This window comes from Melospiza georgiana, chromosome 20 (genome assembly GCF_028018845.1).
Source record: "Melospiza georgiana isolate bMelGeo1 chromosome 20, bMelGeo1.pri, whole genome shotgun sequence".
In the NCBI taxonomy this organism is placed as follows: Eukaryota; Metazoa; Chordata; class Aves; order Passeriformes; family Passerellidae; genus Melospiza; species Melospiza georgiana.
In genome coordinates, this window is record NC_080449.1 from 11,793,061 (window position 1) to 11,811,337 (window position 18,277).

Sequence of the window (18,277 nt, forward strand, 5' to 3'; positions counted from 1 at the left end):
CATTACACCTTTATAAATCTGCACTGTAGTTCAGTCCCAACAGGAGATTCATTTTTCATAAAGTAGGAAAAAACCCACAAACAGTTTTGTCTTTTTAAAAGATCGCAATCTCTTCTAGCTGGGTGCAAATTTTCATATACACTTCTGCCACATCCAGGCACAACAGATGGGAAACTGAATGAAAGGAAAAATTAATCCCTAGGATGTTATCAACAAATAACCAGCAAAAAAAAAAAAAAAAAAAAAAAGAAAGAAAGAAAAGAGAAAAATCAAAAACAAATAAATAATTTAGTTCAACAAATAGTAAATATCATTAAAAATCAACTCCCATCTCTTGCCCAAGAAAAAGAATGTACAGAAACTTGCAATGTTGGAACACTTTAGAGCCAAGAGCAGGATTTTGTGTCTAAGAGGACAAGGTAAGGATTCACCAACCTCTGCCTCTGTGCACAGGAGCTCTCTGGAATCACATTTCTGCCATTTCCATATTAGAGAAATTCTACCATCTCTCACTGCAAAACCAAGTAATTTCACTGAAAAGGTCTTTCATAGAAACTCAAAGCATTAAAAACTGTGTGAGATGAACATTAGACTTCAATTTCTTCCTGCACTGGTTACCAAAGAGAATCCTGAATTCCCTTTGTCATTTCCTACCATAATTCCCCATCAGCATCACCCTCAGCAGAAATAAGCTCTGCACTGGGAATCCAAACCAACAACTGAGCTCATTCCTGAGTCCTGAGGGAACCAGTCCCACCAGCGCCAGCAGACTTAGAGGAAAACAGAACAACACTTTGAGAGTTGTTACCTGAAAATGAAATCTGCCTGCTAAGGATGCGCTGTCCCAGCACTGTCAAGCAGCAGCAGCTGTACAACCCCTGGATTCACCCCCTCACAGGTGCCCAAGTGCTGTGCCCAAGATGCTCCTCCCTGCTGAGGAACGGGTTTGAAGCTGCCCCTAACAAAGTGGTTACCACCTCCCTCACCCAGGTGGTATCTGCCTGCTGCAGAGAGGAAGTGTAACCAAACTGAGCAAGCATCCCAAAGGGGGCAACAGCTGCCCAACTTTGAAACTTCCCAAGGCCCTGTTTCCCAGGCTCGTGTTCCCATCACACCGGTTTGAGAATTCCCTAAAGAACAAAGACTAAAATGATGAGTATGATGAGGACACTCTTGCCCACAGGCCAAAAAGAACTTCTCTAACATTTTGCAGAGATGAGATGGAGTCAGTGATCACTTCAGACAATTGAAGGTTATAAGAGGATAAAGCTTTTTAAATTGATCAGCATTTCTACAACTTTCATATTTTCAAATACGAGAATATGTTAGGGAGAATTGTGGTCAAAACCTGAGAGCCCTGGAAAGTGGTTTTTACTTCAAGAAAGGAGAGCTGATATGACCAAACAGAATCTGAAGTTTTCCAAGTGAAAGCAAAGAACTTCAGACTCCCCTGGTTTAACAAGGGTCATGTCCAGCTTGTCCCTGTGGCATGCCACCAGTTCCATGCTGCTGTCCAGACACAGGTGAAGGATGGGGTGTGTGAATACCAAGGAGTGTCACCTATCATCACCAACAAACCTCCTCTGCAAGGGACAGCACTTCTCACTTGCTGTCCATGCAAACACCACCAGCAGCCAGAGCAAGGAAGAGTTTCATGTGCAGAGATGAGCTGGCTGTACCTCAACCTGCCCAAACCCCCACTGGCAGGACCTTGACTGGTATTTCATACTCTCCTTAAACGAAACAAAGATGCTTTCTACATATCACAAGTCTCTAAAGAATAATTTTGAAATAGTTTATGAATCAATCAAGAGCACCAGTATAAACCTGAATGGTTCAGGACCTGGTACAAAACAACTTCCAAAACTCTTTTGCTACTGACTACCTCACCAAACCCAAGTAGAATAATACTGCTGAAGCATCTCTCATTTTAAAGAAACCCAGCTTTACCTGCAGTGAATATTTTATACCTTTATCAATAAATTTAAACCAAAGTGATAATGATTACTCACTCTAGGCCTGATCCCACAACCTTTACTCACACAAGCAGTCCCACAGGATTTTAATATCACCACCTCAACGAATAAGGGTTCGCAGGACAGGCTTTAAATTATTCATATATTCACAGATTTTTAAGACCAGAAGGGACCATTATGATCATCTAGTCTGACCTCTTGTATAACAAAGGCCATACGACTGTAGCCAGTAATATTTGCACTCGCTGAATCATCTGTAGTAAAATCAAATTGTGTTTAGCAAACTTCCAATATCTATTCAAATTTTTCACTAAAGAGAATTGAGATGGTTTAGAAAGTGGCTTGGCCATACTTCCTCACAGTTGAACACAATTATTCCTCTATTTCTATTCAGAATTCTTCTGACTTCTGGACACTGGCTTTTGGTGTGGTTTTCACAGACAGACTCCAGAGTCCAACACTACCTCAGGTAATGTCAGGCCAAAATCAAGGAACCTCCTGTACTCCTTCCAAACATTAATTGCCAGTTAATTACTATTTGCTTTCTGCACTTTTACCACTTCTGCCCTGCACCATGACTTCTGAGATATCATAAGTGAAAAGACATTCAATTAATGCTATCAATGATGCACAAACAGGAAACCAAACATTTCCACCTCAGCTCTTTCCCAGATAGGATCATGTGCAGCAGCTACTTCAACCACAGGCTTAAAAACAAAAAACACCAGAACCACTTTCCTACATTTTCTCAATTACTAACAGCTCAGCCTTTCCCACCCTTCATCTGCTCCCAAAAGGACAGCTCTTTTTTTTTTTTTTTAAGACAGGTTTTATCATACTGTGTATGCAACCTGTAAGGTAAAAAGTTTATCCTCAGACGATGTGCAATTCAGAAATATCCAAGTGGATTATAATCACCCCTGCACAAGCAGCTCGGGCCCTCAGTGCACACAGACTTTCTAGGACAGGGAGTTTATGCTCCATTAGTGGCCAGCACTGTGTAAAGGCTCTCCAATCACACAACTCTCAATGACACAAAGAAAGTGCTTTTTATTTTTCCCCGTGTGCAATGTTTGCACAATGCTCATAGACCCTGTACAAGAAAGACCATTAGTTTCTAAATAAAGACTGCTATAAAGTTTTATAGTTTATCTATAAGTGTATAAAGATTGCTGGTTTCGTTATAAACTCTGTTTCGATGTCAGTGGAAAGAAAAATTACCAGCAGAATAGAAGTAGCAATCTGCATAAGTACCAGCTTGCAAGCACGCATACCTCAGTCATTCCTGGAGTAATTAACTGAACATACAATAGTTCATCAAATTACAGACAAGCCATCATACCACTGAGAGCAGCTCACAAACTGCAACCATCACAACAGCATTTCTCCTTTCCTTTTCAGATGAGCTATAGAGATTAAAACAGTCAGCAACCAAATGATGCACTACTCGAAATAAAGTATTTTGAAATGTACTGCATTTTCCAAGGTTGTGTAATTCCTCCTACACCTTCCATTGATTGTTTTACTACTTTCCATATCTATATATTTATACAACAACTATTTGCTGTATTGTTTCTGATAGAAGTTTGTATCTTTGCTGCACTTCCTTATCTTTAAATTAACCCATGAGAGCTGTTCATCTTGGGATTAATCTTCAAAACAGTGGCCAGCCAAAATTCATGTGGTGACCTGCCATGGATGGTATTTACAACATCCCAACAGCACAGGATTCCACCTAAAACCATTAACTCCATTACTAACTTTTTATTAGTAAGCCAAACCAGAAAATGCAGATACAGAAGGATTTTTCTGGTTTTTGAAAGGATACTCCTATCTACAGTGACTGCATTTTATAAAGAAAAACTAAGGGTTCTCATCTGGTTTAAATTCTGAGGTCATGACGAAAATCCAGCACTGGAAAACTGTTGCTTATAATACCAACAATTACTGATTTCATGCTAGGTAAAACCACAAACACATACATTTACATTTTGTTCTTAAAAACTATTATAAAACAGTCCTACAAGTTAAAACAGTCTCATATTTTAAAATGTATCTCAAGACTACTCCAGTGTCCCTCCTGCCACTCAAAAAGCCCCATTTTACCCATTTCAAGAGGCCTGGAGCAATCATTAGCATTTTCTCCCCTCGGTAAGGCTCCTCAGTTACCTTGTCTATGACATTTTCTATAAAATATTCCCTTATACAGTTATTTAACAGATTTAAACCGTAGATGTCATTGTGGTCTGAACATGTCAAAGACAACTTGAGGGGAAAAAATCAGGACACGCAGAATTCACTTTGTCAGTAATTACAATCAAAATTCCTGCAATGTGGCTGGCCTGCTCATTACTTCCTGACTTTGTATCAAACCCCTTATTTACATTTCAGATTACATTCTTCATGAAACAGTAAGATCTATCAGAGCTGAGAGGACTGAAATAATGAGGGAGAAATATTTTAATAAAACGTGTTGGGTCTGCATTACTTCCGTGTCAGAAAGAAAGGTTTCTTCTGTAGCCATGGATCATTTATTCTGTCTCTAAATGAGAAGCAAAAGATGAAACTGATGAACTTTTACTGCCCATTTGTCTTTAGCAGACAATTAAGACAGAAGATCAAAATGGATTATCATACCACGCAGACAACTGGCCCAACAGTAATACATCTCCGGGACCACAGATTTGTAACTCTCTTTTATCCCTCCCCTTTCTTCTTACTCCTTTTTCCTCTCTAAAGGCAATGCTGGCTTTGTGGCTCAAGGGGAGCCAAAAGGCTGGTCATCATTATTCAGTCACAGATGTCAATCTAACCTCCCTTTTTTCTCAGTTTCTAAAGCAGTGAGGCACAATAATTTGTGACAGATTCTTTTACTGTAAGGTACAAAGAACACACAGAATAAAACATCTAGCAGCAGCGAGGGTCTCTGATCAGATGTGCTGGTACATGGGAAATACAGTGTATGTAAAAACAAGCACTGAGAGTTTAGATGAATAAAAAAAAACTTGAGGTGTTTTTCCTTTTTTTTCTTACTAATAAGTGCTTTACCTTGTGTTGATTTAACTCAAATATTCCTTCTGGATTAAATCATAAATGTTTGATTGCTAGAAACAATTTTTGCCTGCACTAACATGCAGATCATCTCTCTCCTTTGCATACAGAATACACACAGAAAAATCAAGGGGTTTCTACCATGGATTTTCATCTGCAGTGACTTGGCACTTCCACTTTTTTTTTTTTCTTCCAAAGAATAATAAACCAGAAGTTTTAAGAAATAAATCTAACTTGACTGATTTGCAACTTCTGTATTTCCATAGCTCTAAATCAATAAGGACAAACATGGATGCAGCTCTTCCTCTCTGGCTTACTTGAATGTTCACAAGTAAGTGATTTTTCAAATCTAAATCTGTCAGCTCTGGACATGTTCTCCTCTTTAAGAACATCGAGCTACCAGGATCAGAAAATATTCCTTCCCTGCATCAACAGGAAAAACGTCTTTGAAATCTACTCAGATTTGAGAAGTTCAGCCTTGTTTCTTTTGCCTTCCCTGTAAGTTTGCATGTGCAAAATATCTGACAGAGTAAAACCCCACCCCAAAACCACACAAACAGAGCTCTGTGTTTTCAGGGGGTCTGACATCAGTGTTTGGAAATTCTGACTAGAACTGGGTGAACATCTTACGGATTTTTATGAGCCTCTGGCTCCTCTGAGTTTCATTCAGTCTTGCATATTCATAGCAATATAACACAAGTCTAACCATTTCCAGCAGAAGAAAGGGGATTGTTAGGAATTTTATAAAGTCAGTTGTATGACAAGGCTCTCCTGTAACACCTTGATCCTGGACACAAGTGACTGTCCCAGCTCTGATGGACCATGTGTTCACTCGTGATTAACCTGAGACACAGCACTGCTGAAGAGCAGAGAGTCCTCATGGAAATCCAAACTCAGAGAGCTGTTTATTAACATCCTACAGACCTACACTGGCAATAAGGATGCAGTCCTCCAAAAGCTTTAGTTCCATGCTATACTCCATGTGTACAGCAAGCCCTAACAATGAACTACAGTGAAAAGCAGTCAGGTAGTTCAATAGGTGCTTTGAAAAAAGTACTATTACTACAAAACCACCCAGAAGGCCTGGTCAAGGTCCCACTGCACACAGGGATTACAGCCAAATATGAAACCATTAGTCTTGGCTGTGGTGAGCCAGCACAGCTAACAATTTGTTAAATGCTTTAGTCTAAATGCCACAAAATTTCATGTTGTGTGAAAACATAATTAGAGAGAAAGGATCTGAGCTAATATAGCTGTGCTGACCCTAACCTGGTATCACCCAATATCAGAGACTCACTGAGACCAAATTCATTGTTCTGTTAACCAGCTCCACCATGCCATAGCTTCAGCACCTCAAAGGATTGGAGGTGCAGGAGCTCACCCACAGCAGGCCCAGCCCAGGGCTGAGCCTGGCACCAGCTCTGGACGCCCAGAGCAGTCCCTTGCCCGAGCCCAGGCCATTCCCCATGGCACGGGCAAGGACAAGGCAATCTGGAGGTGTTAATTCCCCAGCCAGCTAGAGATGATGTGAAAAATTCCCAACTCAATCTGTGTTTAAACCAAATGATAAATCCCTGTGTGTCTACCCGCACGTTTGGGCTTTTATACCATCTTTTTGAAGCAGACTAGAGACTGCATGATCAGGCAAGAATTTAAAAAATGTGCTGTAGTGCCAGGTGCCCAGTTAAACACAGCTATAAACCTCAGACAATGCAGAGAGCTCTGCCAAATGAACTGCGGCTCTGGCACCTAAAGGCAAAAAGTGAAATTTATTAATCAATTTTCCTTCTCGCTCTCATGTTCGCTTGTAAAAATGAGATTGTAAACCAATCTTATGAGATCCAAATTCTTCCGTTTTCTGCTTTATGTGTAAAAATGTTTTTATCCTTCTGCTTCTAATTACAGCTTCTTTTTCTTTCTAAGAATGCATTTATCTCTTTCAGTAAAAAGAGCAGCAATAATATGTTGAACAACCCTGAAATAAATTTTGTCATGTAAAAAATTAATTACGCATTCCAAACCTGGTCACTGTAGCCCTCTGGGAATTGCCTCCGCACCTCAGGATCTGTAAATAATTGACAGATAATATTAATTGGCTTTGGATTAGTGAGCAAGCAGAGAATCACACATTAATATTTGATCAGAAGATGATAGCAACCCTGGCAGGGGATCCAAGGAGGGCAGCTGAGGCTGCTGTGCTGATAAGAGCAGGGAAGGACTTTTCAAGGCTCTCCCTTTACCCTCCTCCAGACAGAAAAAAGCTGTACATAAAACACACACAAAACACACGAAACCAAAAATGTCTGTGTGTACGTACACGCACACATATATATAGATATATATATATATAAATATAAATTACTTTTTAAGAGAAGCCCTGGTGCTAGACTGAACTTCAGGCTGGTACTTGGGCTACATCTTTCCAGCTGCAATTTGCCACCTGGGCTTATCTCCAGGAAATGGTTACCCAATGCACCTCATTTTGGTTAAAATCAGACAGCCAGTTTTGCCACCTCCAGGCACTCTGCTAATTTATCTCCATAGACAGTTTTCAGTGATACTAGATTACAAATCCCTCAAAATTACATTACTTATGTTAAGGTATGCTCCCTACAAACCCAAAAATATTTATCTAGAATTTGAAAGAGGCAATTAACACAGCTCTGGAACCTTTCTCATCAGGAGAACAAGTATGAACACTTCAGAGTAGCAAGCATTCAAGACTGATGCAACGTCCTTACTCCTTTGGCTGTCAGAATAAATAATACGGTAGTATTCCCTGAGAAGTTATCTTAAATTTAATTAGAGATGTTCATAAAACAACAGAATATCACGATTGAAATTATTTATATGACAACCTATTTAAAACAGATCTCTTCAAAGCCATCCGTTTTTCAAAGGAATACATCGGAGAAGGCCACATTCCATTCTACAAAGATAATTTTTTAATTACGAACACCAAACCATGTAACAACCAAGCAAGAGTTCAAAACCAAGTTCAATGCAGGAGCAAATGAACAGCATTGTGGCAGCACTGCCCTTCGGTGCCAGGCTGGGTTTGGTGCTGCAGACACGGCCCCAGGCTGGGGCACACCCAGCTCAGCAGTGAGGGGTGGCACGGGTGGCACGGGTACCTCCCCTGCTGTGCCACAGGTGCCAGCCCAGAGTCCCCAGAGCAGCGTTCCCCGAGTGAGGAGCTGGGCCATGGCAGCTCTGCTGCCAGCAGGTGCAAACTCCTTCTCAAAGTGTACTTTGTTCACATGAGAAATCCAACAGCCCAGGCTTTTATAAACTTTCCAGCCTTACATTTTCCAGACAATCATATGCTTGGTCTTAACATTTCCCTGTGATATATAATCAGTATATCAAACTGTACATGCACACATCAGCAAACTCATCTACATTACCACAGCAAACCAGAAACAGAGAGCAAGGGATCTCCTTTTAAAGCCTTACTTTGAAAGTGAGCAAAGTGTCCAAACATACAAAAAGATGTGACCAGCTGCGCTGGCATGGGCCCCTCAGCACACAGCTAGCAATTAACAGGACAGCTTCACACTTCAGCACAGCAAGTACAGCATCAGTGGTAAAAGAAACTATGCCACACCTATTAAGATGCATATTTTTAAATAATTTTAAAATTAATTAATGGAGGGCAAGAGTTCAGAATTCCCCAAAAAAAACCCCACCCAAATCAATGAAAGAAACAAATTTGTATTGCTGCAGACATTTGTAATGGTGTCTGAACATGAAACCTACATGTCCCCCCCCTTCTATTGATCCATTGCTCTCAAACTTAATATAAATATATATACACATACTGCCACACATAACATTTTGTCATTTACCATTATCGTAGGGAAATGAGGAACTCAATTTGACATAAATCCAAAGTGTGTTTGCTCTAAACACATTCATCCATAGATGGCAAACTACATTCTCATTCTTGAAAAATGCAACAAAATAGATTAGTCATACAAAGTAATTGTGTGCGTGTGTGTGTGTGTGTGTGTGTAAACATGCATTTTTCCTGTTCTCTTAGCATCTTGAAAGCCCTTCTGCGTTCCTGGAGCTCCCTGCCATGAAGGACAGCCCAGTGCATTTCAATGAGGCCTGAGAGCCCCATCTGAGCTCCTGGTGCAGGGGCAGAGGTCTGAGCAGGGCTGGGGGAGATTCCAGAGCTCAGGGCAGCTGAACTCACCCTGAGCAAACCCATCCCTGCTCCTGCCTCGATGGTCCCACCTGAGGGAACTGCCCTGCCTGCCACCTGCCCGTGGGACACGGATACAGCTTGTCCTCAGGCCAAACACTGCTATCATAACTACTCAGAGCAGGCTCACCCCTGAAGGAATAAGCACAAGTCGCCCAAAAATCACAACAGACATGATATCCAAGTTATTCTGAACAAGAGAAAACAAACAGATACAGGCCAAGCCAGCACCCAGGACTCAGCTTCAATCAGCACCACGAGTATCAGTGAAAACTGTTCCAGCACTCGTGTGAAATATTTGGCAAACACATGAACAAAACTGACTGTCAACTCTGCCTGTAAAACTAAAGTAGCTTGGGGAACTTCAAACACTTTTACTCGCAGTAATTTGTTTTGCACAGTGCATGCAAACAGTTAGATGCAGCTCCATTGTAGTTGTAGACAGTAAGAAAGCCCTTTGCAACTCAAAACAGGGAACGCTGTTATTCCAGGTACTTAACAGGCTTTCGAGTGAAATGATGCAAAGTAAACACATGTAAAATACTGTTTTCAAGTTCAGGAGAGTGGAATCTATTTGCTGACATCAGAACAAGGGAAGAGCCAGGCTGAAATCCCAACCAACCTCTTGCCCAGCTACAGCAAAGCACTGAGCTGAAGCCTTGCAGTCACATTTAACTTAACAGAGCTCTGAGAGCTCGGCTGAGAGCAGGAGCAGACCTTGCAAACCAGGAACAAACACAGTGCAGGTTAACCCCCAAAAGGAAAAAGTCACAGGAATTATGGAGATGCTTCTCAAACTAATCTTGTCCAGACCCCAAAACAAGAATTCAGGTTGTGCTACATGCTGAACTTTTCTGTTGTTGGTAACCTAGTATCTCCTGTTTATCTTCCATTACAACTGGTTTTGTAGTGTAAGCTCACAAAGATGACAAGACCCACACAGTTTACGCCTAAAGCAAGTGCTCACAAACTTCCCTGGAAAACAGCCATCCATAAATATAAATACATGCTGAAATACAGCACTGAAACTGTAAGTTGCAAGTGTAAAGCAGAAAGAATACAAGCAATAACATTCCAAAATAAAGCTAAAATACACCATCCCATCTGCAATCTTCCCTTCTTGTAGGGGCACAAGTGCAAAGAAATACACATATGTCACAAACTTAAACTGCTGGTACCAAGGAAAAAGTCGATTTTATTCCTAATGCTTACACTCAGGTTTAAAAAGCTTGTTACCCAATGGCACGTAGTATCAATTTCCTAAGATCCATGAGTGATTTAAGTGAAGCCAGTGTGGGCTCACTTCCCAAGCTGACAAGCACCATTGGCAGCTCTCTTCCCACAGCATACAGCTCCCTACAAAGCAGCTGCTGCCACAAAATCTCAACTGGCCAAAGACCAGGAGCTCCAGCTCCGTTGCTGCTCACAGGGACAGCCTGTGCCAGGGAGGACAGGGCTGGAAATCCCCATATGAAATAGGTTCTGTGGCTATTTCTGCAGCAGTTTCCCTCACAGCTATTTCAAGAGGTGCTTGTGAGGGAACAGCCTGAGCCACCTCCCAGTGGAACAAGGTGGGGGTTATTCTGGAGAGGGGTGAGCAGAGCCAGTGCTCATTCTCGGGGACAGAGAGCCAGGCCTTTCTGCACGGGCACTGCAGCACTCACAGAGCCAGCCAGGGGTAGCACCCAGCACACACCCCACACTGGGGCAGTGCATTCTCATGGCCAGCACATCCACACCTCCCCTCTGGAAGAGGAGATTCCACATCTCATCTGTGCACATTACCTAGAGCACTGCATTCATTACTCAAACATCTTCAAGCTATTATTTTAGTATTTCATTAAATATGTGAATGTTTCCAAGTTCTAAAAGCTATCCCTGCCTCTCCATACAGGATCTTGTTTAACAAAAAGCCAAGTACAGCAGAATATTGAAATTAGCTGTGAACTGTATAATCCCATTGTTCAATTTCATGGCATTTAAGACAGTACCTTCCCCTCCACACAAGTCTGGATGTTAATCCATGCTGGAACCTGATTTAATTTTCCAGATGACAGGATGGGAACATGTTACAATGGCATATTAGTGTAACTATGCTGCTCTTTTACTCACAACTTTTCTTACGTCATAAAGTGAGGAGTTATGCTTTTAAAAGACACATGCCTAATTACTTCTACAAATAGCACAGCAAACTGGTCTGTGTTTGAATTTTATAGAAAGTATAAGACCACATAAGTTTTCAAAAAATTAACAGAACATACTTCCTAGAGTAAACCATGCAAACCAAATATAAACAAACTTGCTTTTTCTGATAAAAGTCAGCCAATTTAATCCATTATGGTTATGAACAAATAACTTCAATCCCAAATTGAAAAATATAGTGAAACTTGCTTCATTTTTTCTCCTAATTATTTACCTCATTCACTTCTTTAAGGTCCTTATAGCTGCAATCCCTCTAAAATGAACTGGAATTCCATTCAGAGTAACTTTTAATTTCTATACCCACTACACATTCTCACCCTTATGCAACACAACTAAAAAGCAATGCAAACTTCTTTCCAAACCTCTGCCAACTCCTTGGTGCCTGCACCCAGCTCAGCCGAACACTCCTGCTTGCCCCTAACCTGCTGCAGCTCAGCCTGCAGATCCCATCTCAGAGAGCAGGAAGCAGGGGAGGAGGGGAAAAGGCGGGGATGGGAGGAGAAAATGTGGGAAAGAAAAAACCTACACACACACCAGAAGACAGACATGAAACCTCAGAATAAGTTCTGGCATAAAATACATATGGAATAAAAATTTCCATTTTTATTTAATATGCAGCTTTAAGTCTTCAATCCTTTCTTTTTAAAGTGCACTTTATTCTAAAAGTGTGAAAGTCAGAAAATAACCAAGATGAAAAGAAAATTCCATAAGAAAGTCTTACACCCCATCCCACAGACCACTGCCAGCAGCACAGTGTGAGACTGATGTCACCCCAAGGTGTCACTGGGCACAGCAAGCACCCACAGCAGGCTCCATGCTCTAACACACACCCCAGGTGAGTCTGCAATCACCCTCTTCACCTGGCACACCACAGTGCACACAAACACCCCACCCCAGGTGAGTCTGCAATCACCCTCTTCACCTGGCACACCACAGTGCACACAAACACCCCACCACAGGTGAGTCTGCAATCACCCTCTTCACCTGGCACACCACAGTGCACACAAACACCCCACCCCAGGTGAGTCTGCAATCACCCTCTTCACCTGGCACACCACAGAGCACACAAACACCCCACCCCAGGTGAGTCTGCAATCACCCTCTTCACCTGGCACACCACAGAGCACACAAACACCCCACCCCGGGATCCAGGCTGGGCCTCAGTCTGCGGACACGGCCCTGCAGGGAGAGAAGAGCCAGGACTGGGGCCTCAGCACGAGGCCATGGACAGGCATGTCACAAAAAAGAGACTCCTAAGCTTGCCTTTCTGTCTTTAATAGAACATTTGGAATTCTACCCTGCAAGTGCCAAATACCTCACTGGTAACATAAAAATGCTTTTCACAACAGTTCAATCTAGAAACATAATATAAGGTTTGTAACTCAGACACAAAATGCTGTTCAGACTTCAGTAAAGTGATGTGAAAGCAGGAAAGACTGAGAGCAAAGGCAGTATAAAATATACATCATAGGAAACAGGAAGGAAGGGAAAAAAACAGAACAGATTAAGCAAATTACTATGATTTCCATAATTATTTCTATATTATTAACACATCAAGAGCCAGAGGGGCAGTGAAGAATAGAACTTTCCTTAGCAGTATTCAGCAACATCTTATATGCGTTTTTTAAAAAATCCTTAAAAAAATCTTTTAAAAAATCTCAAAAAAAGCAGGTTAAATTACAGATTACCTTGCAGATTTTTACTTAAGGCAATATACAGCTCTCCAGAACGAGATGATGTAGAGAGGTAACAGCTCTAACAACACGAGAACTGGTGCAGGTTGTCAGAGTTATGTCCATACATGCGGGGTGCACACCAGGTTTCTGATGATGGCCTCACACCAGGTTTCTGATGATGGCCTCACACCAGGTTTCTGATAATGCCCTCACACCAGGTTTCTGATGCCCTCACACCAGGTTTCTGATGATGCCCCCACACCAGGTTTCTGATAATGCCCTCACACCAGGTTTCTGATGCCCTCACACCAGTTTCCAGTGCAGGCACGAGACCAGCAGCAGCTTTATGAGCCATTCAGAGTAAACATTAAATATGAGACTTTCACTGTTTCTAGCAGACAAACCAACTTTCCATCTAAAGGGGTTTTGGTTCACTTTACAATCCTGTTACATAAACAAAACCAATGCTCACTTCTTGGATAAGAAGACAGGAGAAACACTCACTGCCTTTCACAAGCAGAAGAGTTTCCCCATCAGTTATTCAGTGTCACATCAAGCTGTTGAAGTGCCCAGCTTGCCATGTGCAGAGCATTCAGTCAGACCCTCCCATAAGGCAACATGTTCCACCTTAACTGCTATTATCTACTCTCTTGGACTCTTATATGGAATGGGGCCAGGTTTAATCAAAACTTTACTAATTCTTTTAATGGAAGCTGGGAAACAGTTGTGGTGCAAGCAGTGTGTTCAAAATATGAAATACAATTGGGAACTATCTCTCTATTAAATCCTTAAGTTCTTTTGTTTCATCCATACCAAGATACTGGTTTTACAAAACCCAGTTGTATAAGGGTACAGACTAATGTCTATTGCTGCCATTCTAAACTGCTAACAGTAGGGAGACATTGGAAAGCATGAGATGTCTTCAGTGATCAGCAAACTCAGAATTATTTCCTTACAAAGAAGAACAGGAAGCTTTCAGCCCAGATTAATTTTTAAACTGCTTATACTGACAGAACTAAAGCTAGAACTATAAGAAGGGGATGCATAGTATAGAGCTAAAACTAAAATAACAGAGATCAAAACCAGAAGACAAAATAAGTACTTATTTCCAGTCCTGTTTGTTACATGTTTCTCCCACCTTCATTTGAGGTCTTCAGATCTTTTCTCTGCACTGGTTAATGACTCTGGTGATACCTCGAGCCCACATTAAAGCACGGTTGATGAATCTTTTGAGTTTGCTGTACTGTGCACTTAAGGGGATATTTCTCTTGATAACCATCTGTTCTTCAACCAACCCAGAAATGCAGTATTCCTGCAAATCGAAGCCAAACTCCAGGAGTCCTGCAAACTGCAAATTTTGAATGGTTTGTATTTCAAATTCTTTTTTCCCCTGTAATTTTAGTCAGCAAATTATACGGCAGCTAAAACTTGCAAAAAAATATAATTAGGTAAAATTGTATTCCAATGGTCAAGAAATTCACAAAGCCTGGCGTACAAAATGAAATACCAAGTGTTTTGAAACATTTTACAGGCTGCCTGTAATAATTATACAAAAGAGTTTAAATGCAGAAGTTGAATGGGAACACCTACTTTAAGCAGGCTTTTTTGGGGTTTAATAATTTTTTAATTTATTTGTGTTTGATCAGAGTATTTTTTTCTCATAACCTTTTTGACACTCTATAAATTTAATAGAGATGTGTTTTAAGGGCTCAGGCCATGAATACTGAATTTGTTTCTCTCCTGCCTCTTTGTATTTATATTCTGAGGCAGCAGAGTTGCCTGGTGACAGTCTCCCCACTTCCACAGCAGCTGGCAAGCCCTCCTTGTCCTGGGGATATGAAAGAATCAGTTAACTAATATTTCAGGCTCTGATTTAAATGTGACAGTCTGGAAGTGCCAATACCACGCAGAGCAGGATTTACAAGCTAAGGTTTTTCTAAAAGTCTCAGAAGCAATAAAGAAAGAAAACTAAAAAGACCTTTATCACATCTAGCTAACATGCAGCAAAAATTAATCCTGATTAATTAATTAATCCAAATTAGTGCATCATCTAGAGTTTAACAATACCAGACACAAGCAGTAATTGTCTAAATCTGTTAACTTAGATTCTCAGAATGCAAATTCTCAGGCTAAGACCAAAGCAACCAGAGCTTTGACAGCTTTACAGGAAACAGTCACCCCTTTAATATTTACAGGACATGTATTTCAGATGGCTTCTGAATGCCAATCTCAATGCCTGCTCAAGGGCCAAGCACATGCACCCAAACCCATTTCTCTAAGCTCACTTTGTACAGCAGCAAAAATAAAAGTTATATTTGATAGAATTAGAGCTTATAGCCAACTGAATTAATACCCAAATGTATTAATTCGCATACTAAGCACCTTCATTTTAAAAAATCCTTATTCAATTAATTTTACAAGAAATTTTTATGTAATGATACATTTTCTACTTTCCTGTGTCAACCAAATAACTTTTAACTTGGTTGTTGCTCTGAAAAAAAACAGAATTAATATTTTAATTTCATATTGCTTTTTAGCAATAGTGTATTAAAAGGAACTTGTGTAAAACCTCAATGTGGCCATGGCAATCAATCAGCTGCATTACAAAACCTAAAGGAATTGCTAATGAAAACAAACAGTATTTTCCAACATACTACCAGGCTTTTCACTAGCAGAAAATACTTGGAGTTTTATAAACATTTTCCAAGCTGTTTCATTGCTGTCATTTTTGGGTTTAGCTTTAGTGATAGGTTGACCATTTAAATTTGGTAATAATCTGTATTTTCTATGTCTTAGAGAACATTTTACAATCGTTTAACTTTTTAAAAATTTCTTTCCAAACTCCACCAACCACAATAACTTCAGATGGACATATTGTCAGAGAGGCACATAAAGCACTGCAGAAATACATTCATTGCAATATGGATGGCCACATATCAGGTTTCATCTGAACTGACTGGAAAAGGACATAGAACAGAAGTGTTGTAGCCAACCATAAGTTCTTGAAGTGTTGTACTAAAGAAGGAAAAACAACAACCCTTCTCTTGAGCAACTGGATAATTGCCTGAACTACAGAGAGAAACCTTCTTTGTTACACATGCAACAGTGAATACTGATTTCCAAGCCTGAAGCTATGTAAGTTTCTAATTCAAACTCTGACCCCACGTTCATCCTCTCAATATTGATAGTCTCCAACTGCTCCCAGTGCCCGTGTGCTGTGGTGCAGCAGTGCTCCCACACTGCTCTGTCACCCACTGGGGAACCTCAGCACAGCACCTGCACAGCTCAGAGAGCAGAGCTGCACCAGCACCCTGATGGGGCTTGGGGGCTTCTGTTGGTGCACCTCTGCTTAGCTCAGGATGCTTCAGTGATCTGGATGGCACAAACAAAACATGCTTTGTGATGAGGCTTTAGTGATGATGCTTTAGTTCAGGATGCTTTAGAGATCCCTATGGCACTGAAACAAAACAACTCCATCAAAGGTGAATTGCTGAAAACCTCACTCTCCATTCCGTTGGTCCCTGCAGTGGAGATGTCACCACAGATGCTTTTGGGCTTGGGCAGTAGGACACAGCTCATCTGCCACACCATAAATCTGATTCACCCATGGCCTTACCAACAAAGGATAGCCAGACTTCATGAGCATTTCTGGGGAGCTGATTTCACAGTGGTGCTCTGCTTGCAGCTTTTCTAGTGTAGCCACACTTAAGAGTTTCACCCTCACTGCACTGATAACCCCAGAAACCTGGGCCAAGAAACAGAACTGACCAAGTGTTTCCATGGTCACCAACACATTCCTGAGCTTTGCGGTGTTGCAAGTTCATATATTAAAAGATCATACATAAGAGAGAGCACTAATTATTTTATTGGGACACTTCAGAACCTGGCCTTGTACCCTTCAATACTCAGCCTCACCTTTTTGTTTCAGCCTGAGCCATGCAACATGCCCATCTCAACCCACTACTGCTATTAGTGCTGCCCATGGTAAATGGTACATGGTAAAACAGTAAAAGTCTGTAAGAACACGTAAGCTGGAATTGAGTTTAAAAAACAAAACAAAACCAGAGATTGGTGAGCCTCATGTAAGGCTGCAGCATCACTGAGAGGTCTCATGAAAGCCTTCAAGCAAAGTATTAAGTGGGAGGAAAGTTTGTAAGAACGGGAAAAGCATCCAATATGCACCCCAACAAAACATTTCCACGGAGTCAGAAATGTTGATGACAGAAGTTGAACTTCTTGAACACCATTCCAAACTTAGTGGGGGTGAGGGGAAGGAGGTCCTAACATGGAAAAATACATGTCATGGAGCTAATGACCGTGAGATGAAAGAAAACCAAAATCACTTCATGCTCAGCTGTTCAGAATGACTTCTCTCTTTTGGAGGAAAGTTCATTAACTGGACAGCATCAGAGCACAGCAGAGCCGTGGATATATCGACACTTGCAGGACTGACCTAGTTCATGGCTGCAGTGCTTTCAGTCACATTAGCAAAGCTCACTATGCTGTGTGCACTGCTGAAACAAAAGGAAGGTCTCTGTGAAAGTAAGTTTGGCACATTTAAAGCAGTGCTGTCGGCTTGAAGAAAAACTTGGTTTAGATAAAGAGGAGTTTGCTGATATTCAGCGCAGCTAGACAGGAAATCTATCACCTCGCTAAAAGAATTTAAAACATTTCTGCTACTGTAGAAAAGGCAAGGGTATCAAAAGGATTTTTAACCACAACAAATGTTTTCAGACACTTGATACTTCCAAGATGTATGAGAGCATACATCCAGCTACCAAAATGCTCCTGAGAGAGTGGAGCAGTCCAGTCTGAGCAGGAACGTTTCACAATCACGTCACAGCCCTGGAAATCAGGCGTATATAAACCCAGCAATTTCACTAATTTCCTTTCTCTTTCCCTTGCCCAGCTTTAAGAAACCACAAACTCCCAACTAAACTTTCAGCCCTTTTCCAAGCTCTGCAGATTCATTTCAATCTGGTCACCCTCAGCAGCAGATTTACTGAAAACAATCTTTTTCCTTTACTACAATTCCAAAGGTAATCTAAAACTGTAACTTGAATCCACTTGTACAAACTGTCTCCACAGGCGGATGATCCAGGCTGTGCTGAGGTGCAGCTGGCCATTGACTCTGGGAGTGGGATGCTGGGGGAAACACTTCT

At 41.1% G+C, this 18,277-nt stretch overlaps 1 protein-coding gene across 2 annotated transcripts in view; it reads right to left on the reverse strand.

Moving 5' to 3' along the window:
- Positions 1-18,277, reverse strand: part of DENND1A (DENN domain containing 1A) — a 146,430-nt gene that overhangs the window by 108,781 nt on the left and 19,372 nt on the right. For both annotated transcript variants that reach the window (XM_058038529.1, XM_058038528.1), the window contains exon 3: positions 7,049-7,092. In XM_058038529.1, the coding sequence (XP_057894512.1) occupies positions 7,049-7,092 (44 nt within the window). The remainder of the gene's footprint in view (positions 1-7,048; positions 7,093-18,277) is intronic.